Genomic DNA, 15,531 nt, shown 5'->3' with positions numbered 1-15,531 from the left:
GAAGGCAGCACACGGATTTGGCTAACGTCACAACACATGACGTCATTTTATTATGCCAGCATCCACAGTAAAAGCAGTTAACAAAGGATTAGGTTGTTGACCACTTGCAAAAACAAAACGTTTTGAACCAAAATTATCATAACATAAAGATAAAATAAGCATCTACAGTTTCGAAGGAAAAGGTGCCTTTCACATACCTATACAGTCTCTTGGCCATGTTTACACGTTTGTCTCCACGCAACCTGTCACCATGGCAACGAGTGGAAAACAAGTAACCAAAACAAAAGTCACATTCAATGTAGTCTTGTTTAATTCGTCACAAGTGTATGTAAAGTTCATATTCAGTGTTTGACATCTTCTATGGTTAATTGTTTTTTTATTTTAGCAGCCATAGCGTTAGGATAAAATGGGAGAGAGTTATGGGTCACTTTTCAAGAAGGCCGTTGTGCTGATTGATCAGTTTGCTGCAAGCAAACAGTCTCTGGACGACTTCATGGAAGATGCATCAGAAGATCTCAAGGTAAGCTATGATAACACTTAAAATAGTCAGTGAGTTTGGTTGTGGCAATCTTATCTCATTTTCTGGACTGCTTTATCCTCACACACAGTTTTTTAAAATAATTGACTTTGAAATTCTAGTTCTGCTGTACTTGTCTTCCAGGATATGGAGCTTCAACATCGGGAGTTCGTGATTAGGGTTGTTTCTGGGTGTAGTGAGCAAAAGAAAGCATTGGACATAATCATCAATTCTTTCTTATGCCATGAAGGAAAAACCATACATAAACATTTCCGTAGCCAATTTGTCGGTATGTCCGCTGATTATTTTTCTTTAAGTTTATATTAAAAAAATAACAACTTCTTTTCATATATACTTTGCTTTCAGCAATTTGTTATCTGATTTTATTCCACTTTGATGACCTTGGACCCAAAGCTTTCAACACCATTGTGAGATCTCTGAACATTGACTATATGCTCAATGTAAGATTATATAATATATATATATAAGATTATAGCCATCTAATATAAAATATGTATTAATGAGTACTGTGTCTGCAGTTCCTGACGTTCTTCTTTGAAAATCTCACCACTTGGATACAAGACGAGTTGAATTGTATCTACGATGCCGAATATGTGAAGGACCATTGGATTGACCCACTGTTGAGGTCTTAAAATGATAAAGTAAAAATCTATCTAACAGCTTTTAAAGTCTTTATCCATTTAGGAGGCATTCCGAGATTGAGACGTTCCTAAGTAAGCTTGGTGCTGGTCCGACCAAAACTCTACCCAAACCCACCAAGCCTGTGGAATTCTTTTTTCACGATTGTAAACACCCACCTGGACATCAGCCTGTACTCAGCCCTGAACCTTCACCCAGCCCTCTGCCAGAAAAATATGTACCAGTAAGAAGCAATTTTTAGATTAAGAGAAATTATGTTAACATTTGACATACAAGCTCAGTCTCAGAACGTATTAAGCTTGTATCTCAAGGTACCACTGTATGTAAAATGCAATGAAAACAAGTTGTTGAATTTATTTTGATTTTTTTTGTAGGTACCAAACAGCACATATAGAAGTCCAAAAGAATTTCAGATCTTAGAGGATTTGAAGCAAAGGGACCACCAAATAAGAAATGTAATACACATTTTAATATTACCACAAAAATCTATTCCCTAACAGCTTTTCTACTTTTTTTTACTAAAGGAACAGCTGAATGAAATTAAAATGACAAATCATCCATATGCAAACCCACAAAAATCTGAACATGCAAAGGTATTGATTGAAAAACTTCTGAATTTTGGAAACATGGAAAATATTTAGGATAACCAACTATAAAATTGCATACATATTACAGCAGGTGATGGCCAAGATAAAGAAAGAGCAGGATTCAAAACTCAAGTTCAGTTCCAATTTCACCAATAAGCCTTTACCCATAACTAAGGTAGAAAAAATGAATGTAGCATTAAAAGGTAAAATGTATATCTTATGAATATTAACTTGCTCCTTCCACACTTTTGTTAGAAAACATGGCCTGTGAAACTCAACAGTGCAACAATACTGCGACAGAGGGCGCTTTATGACCACCGGGTCATAGAAGAGCTCCAGAGGTAACTAAACAATACATTTGGTTGGATCTACTACATGAGTTACTGTGGTATTGGAAATGAAAGAAATACATGTAAACGAGTGCCTTTACATTTTTTTTGTAATTTCACCACTTTTAAAGTGAAAAAAAAAATGAATATTTTTACAAATATTCTTATGCTGTTGCTAATCAATGAGTCTATTGCAAAAAAATGAAGATTAAAGCAGTTCTAGATGTAATATCTCAGTTCTGTCACCTGCGATTTCCATATTTTAGCTCACAGGTTAGCAAAGAGCCACACGCACCCATCCAAAGAGCCACATGTGGCTCCCGAGCCATAGGTTCCCTACCCCTGTTTTACATGATGTACTTTCTGAGGACAAATGATATAAGTGGACGTCGCCAGGCCCTTGTAGTCCAAAATTTAACATTATAGTTTTGACAACCGAAATAATTGTGATGTCAACTGATGTGGACGCTATGGAGAAGACTTTTTTATTCTTTTGACAGGGTGGAGAATTTGGTGGAAGGGGCATGTGAACCTTATTCATTTCAGCAGTGGCAAAAAGCAATGCGTGACAAAGACCAGCAAGAGAAAATGGCAATACTTGGTCAAAGGCATGAGACTGCACTAGTCCATCGTCTTGAGTCTGCTATAGAGCGCGCAAAAACTGCAGAACGTAAAAAAAAGGCTGCTTTGCTTAAAAAAGAAGAGGTGCATACAAAAGAAACCAATTATATTTACATAATGCTTTGACTTACCGTTATAAAGAATGTGGTTTTTTTTTGTCTTTTTTTTAATAGAGATCACAGATTAAACTGCAAAATATGCAGAAACAAATCCAGGAAGAAAACAAAAAGAGAGACATTGTGCAAGAAATGTCAGAAAACTGTAAAACAAATCCCAAAAAGGCTAGAAAGAAAGTGAAGGAATTCAACCAAACTGTCGGTAAGAACCTAAACGTCAAAAAATCACTATAGCTTCCTTTTTGACACTAAAAATGGGGTTGTATTGCAACAGTAAAACAAATGTCAGCGCACAATCAAAAGCTTCATCATCAAGCCAAAGAAGAAGAGCAGGCAGAGCTCCAAAGGAAATGTAAAGCCGTCAGTGAAGTCAAAACAATCCAAAATGTGCCCACCGTTAGACTCAAATGTTTTGATGACACAAAGGTGAGTTTGAATGAATGCAGTCAGAAGCAAAGCCCATTTCATATCTCTATTTTGCATCAAATAGGCCTGCCACTGAAATAGTTTGATACCGTTTTAGGAATGTGGTTGAGGAAACCAAAGTACCCAGAGAAAACCCGCCAAGGCCGGGGAGAACATTTCTGTTATTTAAAAGCCTCAGATAATTGGCTAGTTTACCTTTCTACAGTTATACTATTGCGATCATTTTGTCAGCTGTCTGAATGACAAGACAATACAAGTATAAAAATGGGATACAATTTTTACCCCGTGTCAGATTGCAGGCCATGAGCTGCTTGAAGAAATGTCCCATGCCGAGCTGAAGGAGCGTCTGTTCTTCATGAAGGAAGCAGACATGATTGAACAGCAGAAGAAACGAAACGGCATTCTAGAGGAGAAACATAAAAAGCAGCAGTTGCTTTGGGAGGAGATGAACAACATTAACCTGAAAAGTAAAGTCATGTCAATGGCTGCTACTTTAAGGTCAGATAATGTGGCATTTTTAAAGAAAAGTAACCAATCAAAGCATGGGTCTACAATGTCTTATGTGTCTTGTGTCTGTCTTGCTACTGCAACAAAGAAATTTCCCAAATATACGGGATGAAATAAAATTCTAAACTAATATCTCGTCTTGTTACATCACAGGAAAGAAGAAAAAATGGAAGATAATCGTAAATTTGAAAAAAATCAAGAAGAAATGGTCTTGGCGCTACGAAAAAAGTTGGAAGAGAAGAAGCAAGAATATGAAAAAGACAAAAAAGTCAAGCCATCAAAGAAGGCAGATGTAAAAAATCAAGAAAAGAAAGGACAGGAAAATCAACAGCAAAAAACATTATTAAAAATCCAATGTAGAAAAGTGAGTGATAGTTGTTTTCGGTACTTTTAACAAAACTAAAAAACTCACTCACTGTCTTTTTGTGTTTTGTCTTGATAGGTTGGATTAAAGACGACAAACTGGGAGGATTTGGAGAAGAGTATAGAGGAATATATTGAGAGGGGAGAATCTCAAGTTGTATCTCAGAGGAGACCAATAAAAAAACAAAAGTGTCCAAAATAAAGTTTGAATGGTGAATGGTTGTTTGTCTTGTTGTACCCTGTGACTGGTTGGCCACCAATTCAGGGCCTGAAGTCAGCTGGGATAGGCTCCAGCACCCCCGCATCCCCACTGAGGATATAGTAGTCTAGAAAATGAGACAATTTGAGTTTCCAACAGAATGTGCAAAAATCATTTGTGCACATTAATAATATGAGAAAATATTTTTCACCCGTAATAAATAATTTTGGGAGTGAATTTTTCTTGTGGAAAATGCATGTTTAGTACCAAGAAAAAAAAATACATTTATTTGAAGTCTCACCTTTTTCGGTGATACTCGTCTTTCTTGTATAAATAAACATTGCGGAGCTAATGAATAATTATTATCCTTCATGACGTAGTATTCCTATCTTTAGCAGTCTGACTCATCCATTGAACCGACACTTGACGTAATCCTCGTCCAATTTTCTTAGGTCATGATGCATTGAGGGAATATTGTTTCATAAATTAGCCCTCAAATTAGTCATTTTATTTCCATAAATACAAGTAAAAATCCTGTTATCACCCTAACAAAAATTTCCAACCTATTTACATACTACTACTACAACATATAGTACTTCGAATTGAAGAATTTGGCAGTGAAATTAGCGATCATGTGTAATTTTACAAGTTACTATTGAACGCATACCCTGCGACGTTTTGCTTTGTCGCATCGTGAACGTAATCTAAATCGTATTTTTTTTAATCGTACATAACATAACGTGGATAAATCGATACATCAATACATCCCGTCAGTCGTTACGTGTGTCATGTCAACGTGTGGACGTTGTGTAGTATTCTAACCGTTCAGGAATTTTGCACATTTGTGTCGATATTGATTTTAAATTGTACAATTTGTAAAAATGGCAAAAAGCAATGGAGAACTAGTGAAGGTGGCAATTTCGCTTCTCGACAAATTCACTGCTGGGAGAACAAATTTGGATGATTTTATGGAAGATGCAGTCAAGGGTCTGCAGGTATGCATTTCTGAAACACTTGTCAACAAAAACTGCTTTGCATTGTGCATTGTTATTTTCAAGTATGATCTGAGTATATTTTTCCTTTAAGTTTTTGCAAATGAAGATCTTGCAATAATTTTGCAAAAGTATATTTTTACAAGTTTGGCACCTAAAATAAATAACAAGTACAGAGAAATATCTGTTATGCAATGTTTGTCACAACTGCAAACATGGCAGACTACAACAGTTGGTTTGAAAGTCAAACATGACAAACTAATTAATGATAGAAAATTAGATATGGCAATTTTAGTTGCTGATTTTAAAGCTTCCACCATTTTGTTCCCTATGGATTTGAACCCAGGTTCCTCCCATGTGAGCCCACATGCTAACAACTCATCCGCTAGGCCACCCGGTATAGAATTAGTAAAATTAAAAAAAAAAACAGAAAATGGGAAGAAAAACTTGTTGGGCAGTGTATTCACAATTTCCAAGATAATAATTCCTGCCATAAATAATCATAAATAAGCCAACTACTTTACTGCATGTACAGAATCATTTTTGGATATATTTTCTATAGAACATGGAACCTGGATGTATGAAGTTCGTTCTTGATCTCGTCTCCGGATGCATCGAATACAAGAAATTACTGGATATAGTCATCAATCCTTTTTTTGGCCAGGGTGGCAAACTAATATCCAAACGTTATCACAACCATTTTGTTGGTAAGTGTTAAAAAAGGACAAAGTTGTGCTCATTTTTTTTGTTTATTAAGTCTTAATGTTGCTGTATTTCTGTTGTTTTTTAGTGATCTGTTACCTCACTATATTCCACTTTGATGGCCTTGGACTTCAAGCTTTCAGCAACATTGTCAAATCATTGGATATTAAAAACATGCACATTGTGAGAATAGCAAAAAAGAAGACACTTTGTTCTTATAACCAAGGTTTTTACATGATGTACTCATCGTGTGCTTGTTTTTTTAGTTCCTGAGCTTCTTTTTTATGAACCTCACCACTTGGATACAAGATGAGTGGAATCAAGTCTATGATGCTGCCTATGTGAAGGATCATTGGATTGACCCATTGCTCAGGTTGGAATCAATTTATCCTCCTGACTACCAGGCGGAAAAAAAGTTCAATCACATTTATTTTGAAATTTCCCCATCTATATGAAGTAATGGGAATGCTGAAAAAGAAAAATTGGAAAGCTCTGAATATCCTCAATAGAAGACAAAAGCGATTCATGTATTTGGATGCACTGGGTGGGAGATATTTGTGTTTACAAAGGACCAATTTTGATACAACAGTGGTACTTTGAGATACGAGCTTAATGCGTACGGGACTGAGCTCATATATTGTAACTATTTCTCGCAACTCAAACAGACATTTCCCGTAGAAATGAATTAAAAAAGAATTAATTTGTTCCAAGCCTCTGGAAAAAAAACACCAAAAACAGAATATTGGATTGGAAAAACATTTTTATTCTTCCAATTTGCCATCTATTAACAACGTAAGAAATAAGTAGTGGGTTAGTAGTACTACAATCTGTTTAATAGTACTAAAATTAGACTGATTTTGCAGATGGGAGGGAGGAGAGGGGCTTTAGCACAGCAACGTGCTCGTAACATAACATAAGCAAATTTAAATGAACTTGGATTACGATGCAGACACACTCAAAAATAAATTTCATCTAACTTTAGACTAAACTTAATTCTAATTTTGTTTTAAAATGTAATACTACCTTTTTTCTCCCGGGTTGACTCTATTTGGAATCCTATAGGAAGCGCTCTTTGATTGAGGCACTCATGGAGAAACTTGCTGCCAATGCATCTGGAGGAATGCGGATAAGGAAAGCGCCAGCTAAAACTACTGACCTGATCGAGTTCTCCTTTGTTAAATCGAAACCTTCAACTCCACGTCAGCTTCAACTTAGCCCTCTGCCAGACAAACTAACAAAAGTCAGCCCCATTTGTAATCATACCATGGAATTCATGTGAACCTCCATCAATGCATTTCCATAATAAAAAAAAACATAACATTACTAAGCTTCACATAGGTTTTTGTGGTGGATGTTCCTCTCCTATAATGTTTGCAGGTACCCAGCAGTACTTACAGAACTCCCAAATTGATTCAGCTCTTAGAAGACGTAAAGGGAAAAAACCATCAACTGGCTGAGGTACAACCACTAAAATATATAAAGTATAAATACATTCAATTTTTCTTGAATTACACTGACATCAAGTCTCTTATTGGTTGAAGGAGCTGCTCCATGAGATCAATATTGCACGATTTGGATTTGCAAGACCCAGAGAGACTGAATGTTCAAGGGTATGAACCAATTTTCAAGCAAGAAATATTACAAAACATACATTCATAGGCTGTTAGAACATCAAAAAACAGCCAGTTCTTAACAAAGCATAATTAAGGCACCTGAAAAAAAGTGAATGTCAATTCAAATCACTGACATTTTGCAACAAATATTGTCTTTTCAGTGTAAAACCAATGAAATGTATACTAGTGAAATATATCAGCGATGTGGTTGCCATTTTAAACAGTCAAAATCTCAAATTATTGTTGAATACTTTAAATGTAACTCATTCATTTACTAGTTTCCATAATTGGTTTCACTCAAACTGGGCTACTATCCTCAAAACAGCACTGAAAAGACAATGAAAGTATTAAAATTGTCATTTTTAGCATTGTTTTTCATTGTGAATACAGAGATCGCGGTATGTATCTGAAGATTTGGAATCAAGGCTTGAATCATTTCCAGCCAAGACTCCTCCCCCTCCCAGTATTAAGGTAAGAAGTTACTATTCCAGTTGCAAATTTACTGTATGTCAATCTGCGTATTTATTTATTCATGTCTATGAATGTTCTTGACACTTTCCAGGGTTCTCATGATGTCCATCCAATTAAACTAAACACTGCAGCCATGCTGAGGCGAAGGGTGCTACATGACCGCCATTTGGCGGACAAACTGCAAAGGTAAGATGGGAATATATCTGAAATTGCGTAGGAATGTATTCATTATGCTCATTAACTTCTGTGGATTTTTGGATTATACTTTGTAGCAATTCCAGGTCACCTTTTATTGATTTTCTGCCAACCTGTAGATTTTAAGGTATTACTAGCTCACTTGTTGATTGTAGGTCACTTTGTATTTTCATTAGAGGCACTTTGGGTCATTTGAGGATTTGGGGGGTATTTATGGGTCACTTTCTATTTTTAGGGGGGATTTATGGGTCACTTTCTATTTTTAGGGGGGATTTATGGGTCGCTTTCTTGTTTTAGGGGGGATTTATGGGTCACTTTCTATTGTTTTGAGGCATTTTTTGGGGCACTTGGTGATTTTTTGTCAGCTATAATAACCATCAAAAGAGATTTATCAAATATCAATCAACAAATCAAATATCAAAAGCCTTTATTGTCATCATACACAGCTGCGTAGTATAAAACAAAATTGGTGATGCTACTGCACAAAGTGGATTTTCCAAGTAAAAACATCAAATAAAAGTAATATAAAAATATAAAAATCACATCCTGGCAAGGTCAATTATAAAATATTGCACATTTATTCATATATCCATCAATTGAGATTTTTTTTAGAGGGTAAATGTGGGTATTAGTCAGTGACAATGAGAATTGAATCATCAATTTCTGATTGAATCTATCATTGGAAACAAGTACATTGGAAGAATAGTATTTGCATTTATTTTGAAGTTGCAACCTTGGAAAATGCAGCAGGAGAGATACATTTTGCGACAAAAAAAGTGTCATGTTTGCTTTTGCTACACCAGTTTTAAAGTGCATACCATAATCCAGTTTTAGATACCTATCAACCTAAGAAAAATGTCTTCTTGTGGTTTCTATAGGATAGAAAATCTAGTGGAAGGAGCACACGAGCCTTCAGTTTTTATACAACGAGAGAGGGAAATGCGTGAGAAAGACCACCAAACCAGGTTGGATAAAAGGGAGGAGAAACATGCCAGTGTAATTCTCAGTCAATGGGAGGCAGTTTTGGCCCGAGCACAAATTACCGAACGCAAAAAGAAGGCTGCTCGGGTTATAAGAGATGAGGTGGGTTCACAAAAACAAAAGGGTACTAATTGACTACGTACTAAACCAGCGTATCCACGGTTACCTTTCTTGCAGACAGTAAAACGAGCCAAGCAAACTATACAAAAAAAGTTGGAGGAAGAAAAAGAAAAAAAAGACTTGGTCCAACTAGTAGCAGAAGGTCACAGTAATGCCCAAAAAGCTACTGACAGATTGAAGAAAGCCAAACAGAGTGCTGGTACATACCATCCGTCACTTTACACTGTTTTTTTTTTTTTTTTAATTATTTTCAAAATTTTGTATTTTACTGCAACAACTACAGTCAAAGATTTTGTAGCATACCAGCAAGAGATTGTCCGGCAGGCACAGGAAAAAGAAAAGGATGCACTTACCAAGAAGTTGGAAATCATCAGTGAAATCCACGCCATGGAATGTTTCCCTAATCTCAGATACAATATGTTTGATAACACGGAGGTTAGTAAAAATTGAACATTTAGCAGGTCAGCACAAATGATGTTGACTTTGGATATCTTTATACCCTGTTTGTGTCAGAGTGCAGGTCATGAGTTGCTAGTGGAGATGTCCCATGCTGAGTTGAAGGAGCGTCTGTACCTCATGAAAGAAGCAGAGGTGAACGAACAACAGAGGAAACGTGACTACATCCAGAAAGAAAAGCAGAAGAAGAAAAAGCTACTAATGGCAGACATGGAGAATATCAACCTCCATAGTAGAGCCATGGCCATAGCCAATTCACTCAGGTTAGACACATGAGATTGATCCCATAGCTCGTTACTTGAATGAAATCCCTACAGCAAGTAGCTTTGATATGATAGGAGATTATATTTTCTACAAATCCATCCAAAAAAAGTAGTTTTAGTATTGAAATGAGATTGTACTTGGTCTTGCTTTCTCAGCTCCACAAAGAAAATCCACAGCCAGATTTTTGCAGCTTGATAATTGCATGCTATCCACAATGTTGCCGCTAGACCTTAATAACAACCACTTGCCAATGAGAAGTGGTATACACGCCATTTACACTGTCTAACGGAAGAAAAAACACTGAAAAAAATGCAATGCTCCGCCCAGTGCTCATAGAGACATTACACAAGGGAGTTGCTCCCAAATCACTAAATCGCAAAACAGCACTTTCAAAACAAATCATTACAACACCACTCTAATCAAACAAAATTTATCACAGCAAGACAATTGAATTCAAAGCACATTTAAGACTCATTTCCCCTTACTAAGGAAACACGGTACTTCATCTGATGTGCTTCAGGAAAGCGGATGAGAAGAACGCGGAACTGAAATTGCAGCAGATCGTAGTACAGGATAAGAAAGTCTTTGCAATTCAAAAGAAAATTGAAGACGTGAAGAAGGAGTGTCAAAAACTGAAAAAAAATGAACGCAACATTGCAAAACCATCAAAACAGGCAGCAACACATCCAAACGGAATCATCGAGACTCACTGCAAAGTGAGTGTGAAATCCGCAACAACAAACACTCGACATGGTCTACTTGATGTTACTGTTAAAATTGTCACAGTCACAGTAACTCATGACATTTTATGCTCTGTTTTTAATAGGACGGATTAAAAAAGATCAATTGGGAGGACTTGGAACAGTGCTTAGAGCAGTACATCGATAAGAAAGACCCTCACATTTCACAGAGAGAAGCTCACTCAAGAAATAAATTCAATTGAATTTCATTTGTTTTGTCTTCAACTCGTGAGTTATACAAAGACATCATAGGAAATATTTGAGAAGCACTGGGTCAGGTTAAGGTTGAATTTACCACCCATAAAGGCCATCTTCCCATAATAAGCATTCATTTATGTGTTGTGTCATCATGATCTTGTGATACTGTCATCAGGATCATATCAAATAAAGTGTTAATGCATTCCTTAACCATGTGCAGAATGTATTAATCATTTTTATTTTGTTTGTTTATACAGTAGTAGTCTTGGATCAAAGTGCTGGGAATGTGTGACCAGTGGTAAAATGCCCCTCGAATGGATTTGTTCTTGCACGTTAGCACTCCTGCTGGAAGCCTTCCATAAAAATTAAAAAAAAAGTCCATTTACATGGAATTCCCCCTCCTTTTTCTCCCTTCTAAAGCAAAATCACATGATGTGTATTTTGTCACATGATGGTGTCGAGAGGACTAGCAAACTTCACCAGAGGAAGGTAATGCAGTTGTCAGTGATTTGTCAAGGACTAGATGATGCTGTAGATGAATTTTGCTGAGGAAAAAAGTTGCGGACCATCAAGAGGAGGATGGCCCTTCTGACCCTCATCTTTACCTTTAGCTTCATTGGTGAGTATCTAATCTCATCTAAGAATTGGAAACCTGTGTCATATATTTGTTCTTCTATTTTTGTGTATTATATCACATAATGTAATGCACAAAAATATGGATACATCATTTGTCACTTGTGGTATAGAAGTTCACTTGGTGCGGGCATGGGCGGGCTCAATTCCCGCTGGTGGTGGGTGCTATGATTGGGGGAGCTATGATGGTTGTTTGTCTCTCGGTGTGCCCTGTGGCTGACTGGCGACCAGTCTGGGGTGTCTTCTGCCTTTAGTCTATACCCTCAATGGCAGTGAAACGTCATCAGTCAGTGGCATTTTTCTAATGGAATTAATGTCTATAACTGCCATAAGGCTTCATTGGTTGTGCCACATTTTTCCAGTTGCATTTGCGACAATAGATTCATATTTTAAGAATTGTTGACAATCCATCTCTGACTGCAAATCACATGATCCTTCCGCTCTGAGTAACTGCTTTTCTCGAGGAAGATGGCTCCCACTCAAGCACATGGCTAATGTGATTACTCACACAATGTGCCCTCTTGTCCGGCCTGATGTGCTTATATATTAAACTTTCTGGCTCCATCTTTTTAGCGTGGATACAAAAAAAATAAACATTTGAGATTGATTTTAAACCTCATGAAAAGAAGGACAACAAGCGATTTTTGGTGGTTGGGTTGGTTACATTGCATCCAGTTGCAAACGACAACAAATCCAGCAGATTCCTTCTGGATTGTTGCATTTTGGTACTTGACTAATGTTATACGACCAGTCGCGGGTGTAGTCTGCCTTTTGCCTGAAGTCAGCTGGGATAGGGTCCTGCAACACTTACAAAGATGCAAGGCACGAAAGATGAATAAAGTACTGTTTGTTTTGCAGGCATGGTGATGAGTCAGACAACATCCACTCCTGCTACTCTTATCACATCTCTGGTGGAAAACGCCACAGTTGTGACGCCAACTCCTGCTCTCAGCAGCACTACCCCCAGCTGCTCCACATATAACACTTCCAACTGTGAGCCCTGTGCTCCCGGATCACAGTACGACAATCGTGAGTGCTGTTTCTTCACTGTTCTTGGGGTAGTGGTGCCAAGAACTGATGCTTTTTTGGGACTTGTCATCTTAGGGACCCTGCTGTGCATGTGCTGCCCTGAGCCTGGGCTGTGTCTATTTCCTGGAGCGTGCCTACCATGCACCATTGGCTTTTATCAGCCACTGGCTGGACAGCAGCAGTGTCTGCCCTGTCGACAAGGCTTTTACACAAAGTAAGACAATTGGTGGCTGCAAATCCTTTTTTTTTAAACAGGGGTCATATTTCATACAGAACAGTGTTCAAAAGTACAAGGGAATTTAATTTCTTTTACAACCTCATTTTACATGAACAATATTCACAGTCGTTCAAGTGAGGCCTTGACTTATGAGTTTAATTTATTCCATGACCGTGCTCATAAGTCAAATCAACTTTCATAATGGAAATGAATAGAAACGTTCTGAATTTCTTCCTCAGTCATCAATATAACAATTTGCCATCCTTGCCATCTTTTACCTTTTGGTGGTGTAAATTAACAGTGAATTTTGCTTAATGGACAGTTAGAAAAAATAACATGGCCTATTCTGTGAACAGGGATAGTAATGATTGAGTTAAACTAATGTTAACTATTAAATAGATGTTCGCTGTAGTAACCATGGACGTCGCCTACTTATTTATATACATAAATATGAGTACTATATGGGTAATTTAATCTACATATGTCTGGAAAAGGATGCACATTGTTATTCATTTTTTGGCAGTTTCACTGGGAGCCCACTTTGTCACCCGTGCCTCCCTGGATCCTTCAATAACAACACTGGTGCAGGCAGTTGTGAAACTTGCTCCCCAGGTAGGTGTTTAGATCATAAATAATTGTATTTGTAATTTGTATATGCATGTGCATGTGTATGTGTATGTGCTTGTGTGCGTGTGTATGTGTATATGTAACATGTATATGCAAAATGTATATGCAATATGTATATGCAATTTGTATATGCATTTGTATATGTGATATGTAGATGCACTATGTATATGCATATGTTTATATGTACATGCATGTGTGTGTATGTGTATATATACATATATATGTGTATATGTATATATATACATATATATGTGTATATGTATATATATACATATATATGTGTTATTGTGGTAGAAATGAGAAAAAAATGATGTTTAAAATACAAATTGTGTGACTCATGAATCAAATTGGATGAGTTCAATTACCCTAATTTATGCAAAATCAAAATGACTATGCTACTTTCAGGTTTCTTCTCCTCGATGCACAGTTCCACAATGTGTTCACCGTGTACAAGAGGGACTTTTTGCAAGTAAGTATTTGAATTCTCCGCAAGATGTGGGTTGTTGCGGCCCATTAGATGAGCGTTTAGTGAGTAGGCCTCACAGTTCTGGGATTGTGATCGAGTTCTGTTGTCATAGCGAATCAAACTGCAATCAAAATACAGCTCTTTTTTCCTCTCTGATAGTTCGTCAGGGTGCTCCCAATGCCAGACGTGTCCTGGCGGGTCAGAGGCACTACAGGCCGCGGCAAAAGAGTGCACTCCGTGTCGTCCAGGTTTGGTCTAGCTTACAAGAGGATTCAGTAAACCATTGCAGACTGGATGTTAAAATGAGATCTACTTTTCTATTTTTGAACAGGCATGCATAAGGCTCCTCGTCAGACAATGTGTCAAATTTGCAGCAGTGGGTCCTACCAGATCCACTGGGGCCAAGAAAGCTGTGATGTCTGCCCGGAAAACCATTACTGTCCAGTCAGTACTTCTCATTCATTCTCTCTTTGGAGTCAATGAAAAAGAACTACTAACTAGTAGCTTTTTTTGTCCCCCCAGAGTCCAGACGTGAATCCAATTCATTGTCCCAGTGATGCCTTCTGTCCAGAAGGGAGCTTGGCTCCGGGGTACTGCATGGAGACTTTCCTTCGCAAAGCAGGGGACACGTGTGAACTGGCCCCAGTCACCATTGCTTTATTAGTTATCGGAGGAGGGGGTACGTTTTCTATCTCAAAGTAAACAATGAGGCATACGGCATTCTTCATCCACGATTGTGATTTCTCCAAATAAGGGTTTTTTTTTCCTTTGCTTTCAGTGGCTCTACTCCTCATCATTCTAACGGTCCTACGCAAAATGAGAGAGACTGACAGCGAGCTTAGTGTGTCCCGAGCACCGCTATTACGCAAAGAGAGGCCTCAAGGTCGCTACTACGGAATTCCCTGCGATGCAGAGCCCGTCTACGCTGGCTGGTGAACCAAAGGATGGACCAAAAATGCACATACTGTCTGTACACACTTCCGAAATACACGTCAGCTGCCGCCCGCCTGAGACCTTCTACTTTTAATAGGCTAACACATTTCAAACCCTCTCCTTTTCTTAGCGAATTTATTAGATTAGGAGCGTCAAGCTGCAAAAACAGATGCTTCTTTCTAACATAAAAAGCACTTTCATTTCTTTTTTTTTTTACTGGAATAGTTGCTTTTTTTTGCACTCATGTATAGTTGCTCTTGGACATGACTGTAATGCATTTCAATATATTTCTTTGTTTTGTCTCAGTGGGCTTTTTAGTAAAATTATATATATTTGTATGTTTTAGCGATAAATAAACAACTTACAACCTAGCATGTCATTATTTGTATTTATTGGGAGGGTTAACCCTTACACTCATTTAACACATTGGCTGTTGTGGATGGTGCTAAATGAGTTAAAGACGATGAAAAACAAAAATAGCCGTTCATCGTGTTTAGCATTTTTTAAACCATGTGACAGCAATAAGTCTGTCTGATAAAATTGGTTCCAACATGTTGTCTTGTCGACGC

The 15,531-nt window shown here is 37.5% G+C and overlaps 2 protein-coding genes across 2 annotated transcripts; both read left to right on the top strand.

Annotated features, from left to right (window-relative positions):
- The first annotated feature begins 280 nt into the window (after positions 1 to 280).
- On the top strand, positions 281 to 11,267 carry cfap99 (cilia and flagella associated protein 99). Its single transcript, XM_077731560.1, has 28 exons — positions 281 to 520; positions 662 to 806; positions 884 to 978; positions 1,057 to 1,163; positions 1,223 to 1,400; positions 1,552 to 1,632; positions 1,702 to 1,770; positions 1,853 to 1,939; positions 2,020 to 2,105; positions 2,594 to 2,798; positions 2,888 to 3,032; positions 3,105 to 3,256; positions 3,549 to 3,783; positions 5,193 to 5,320; positions 5,880 to 6,024; positions 6,108 to 6,202; positions 6,286 to 6,392; positions 7,082 to 7,259; positions 7,397 to 7,477; positions 7,561 to 7,629; positions 8,023 to 8,103; positions 8,195 to 8,289; positions 9,177 to 9,381; positions 9,457 to 9,598; positions 9,683 to 9,834; positions 9,913 to 10,118; positions 10,640 to 10,835; positions 10,946 to 11,267. Exons 1-28 carry the CDS (start codon positions 407 to 409, stop codon positions 11,060 to 11,062), a joined length of 3,696 nt encoding a protein of 1,231 aa, XP_077587686.1. The 5' UTR covers positions 281 to 406; the 3' UTR covers positions 11,063 to 11,267.
- A 136-nt stretch (positions 11,268 to 11,403) lies between these two features.
- On the top strand, positions 11,404 to 15,333 carry LOC144206686 (uncharacterized). Its single transcript, XM_077731785.1, has 9 exons — positions 11,404 to 11,676; positions 12,549 to 12,719; positions 12,795 to 12,933; positions 13,460 to 13,548; positions 13,969 to 14,032; positions 14,189 to 14,277; positions 14,361 to 14,473; positions 14,552 to 14,708; positions 14,808 to 15,333. The coding sequence occupies exons 1-9, from the start codon at positions 11,637 to 11,639 to the stop codon at positions 14,963 to 14,965; spliced, it is 1,020 nt and encodes a 339-aa protein (XP_077587911.1). The 5' UTR covers positions 11,404 to 11,636; the 3' UTR covers positions 14,966 to 15,333.
- The last annotated feature ends 198 nt before the right edge of the window (positions 15,334 to 15,531 follow it).

Source organism: Stigmatopora nigra, chromosome 13 (genome assembly GCF_051989575.1).
Source record: "Stigmatopora nigra isolate UIUO_SnigA chromosome 13, RoL_Snig_1.1, whole genome shotgun sequence".
NCBI classification, from domain to species: Eukaryota; Metazoa; Chordata; class Actinopteri; order Syngnathiformes; family Syngnathidae; genus Stigmatopora; species Stigmatopora nigra.
The sequence above is the reverse complement of the archived record's forward strand: the minus strand, read 5'-3'. Positions and strand labels throughout refer to the sequence as shown.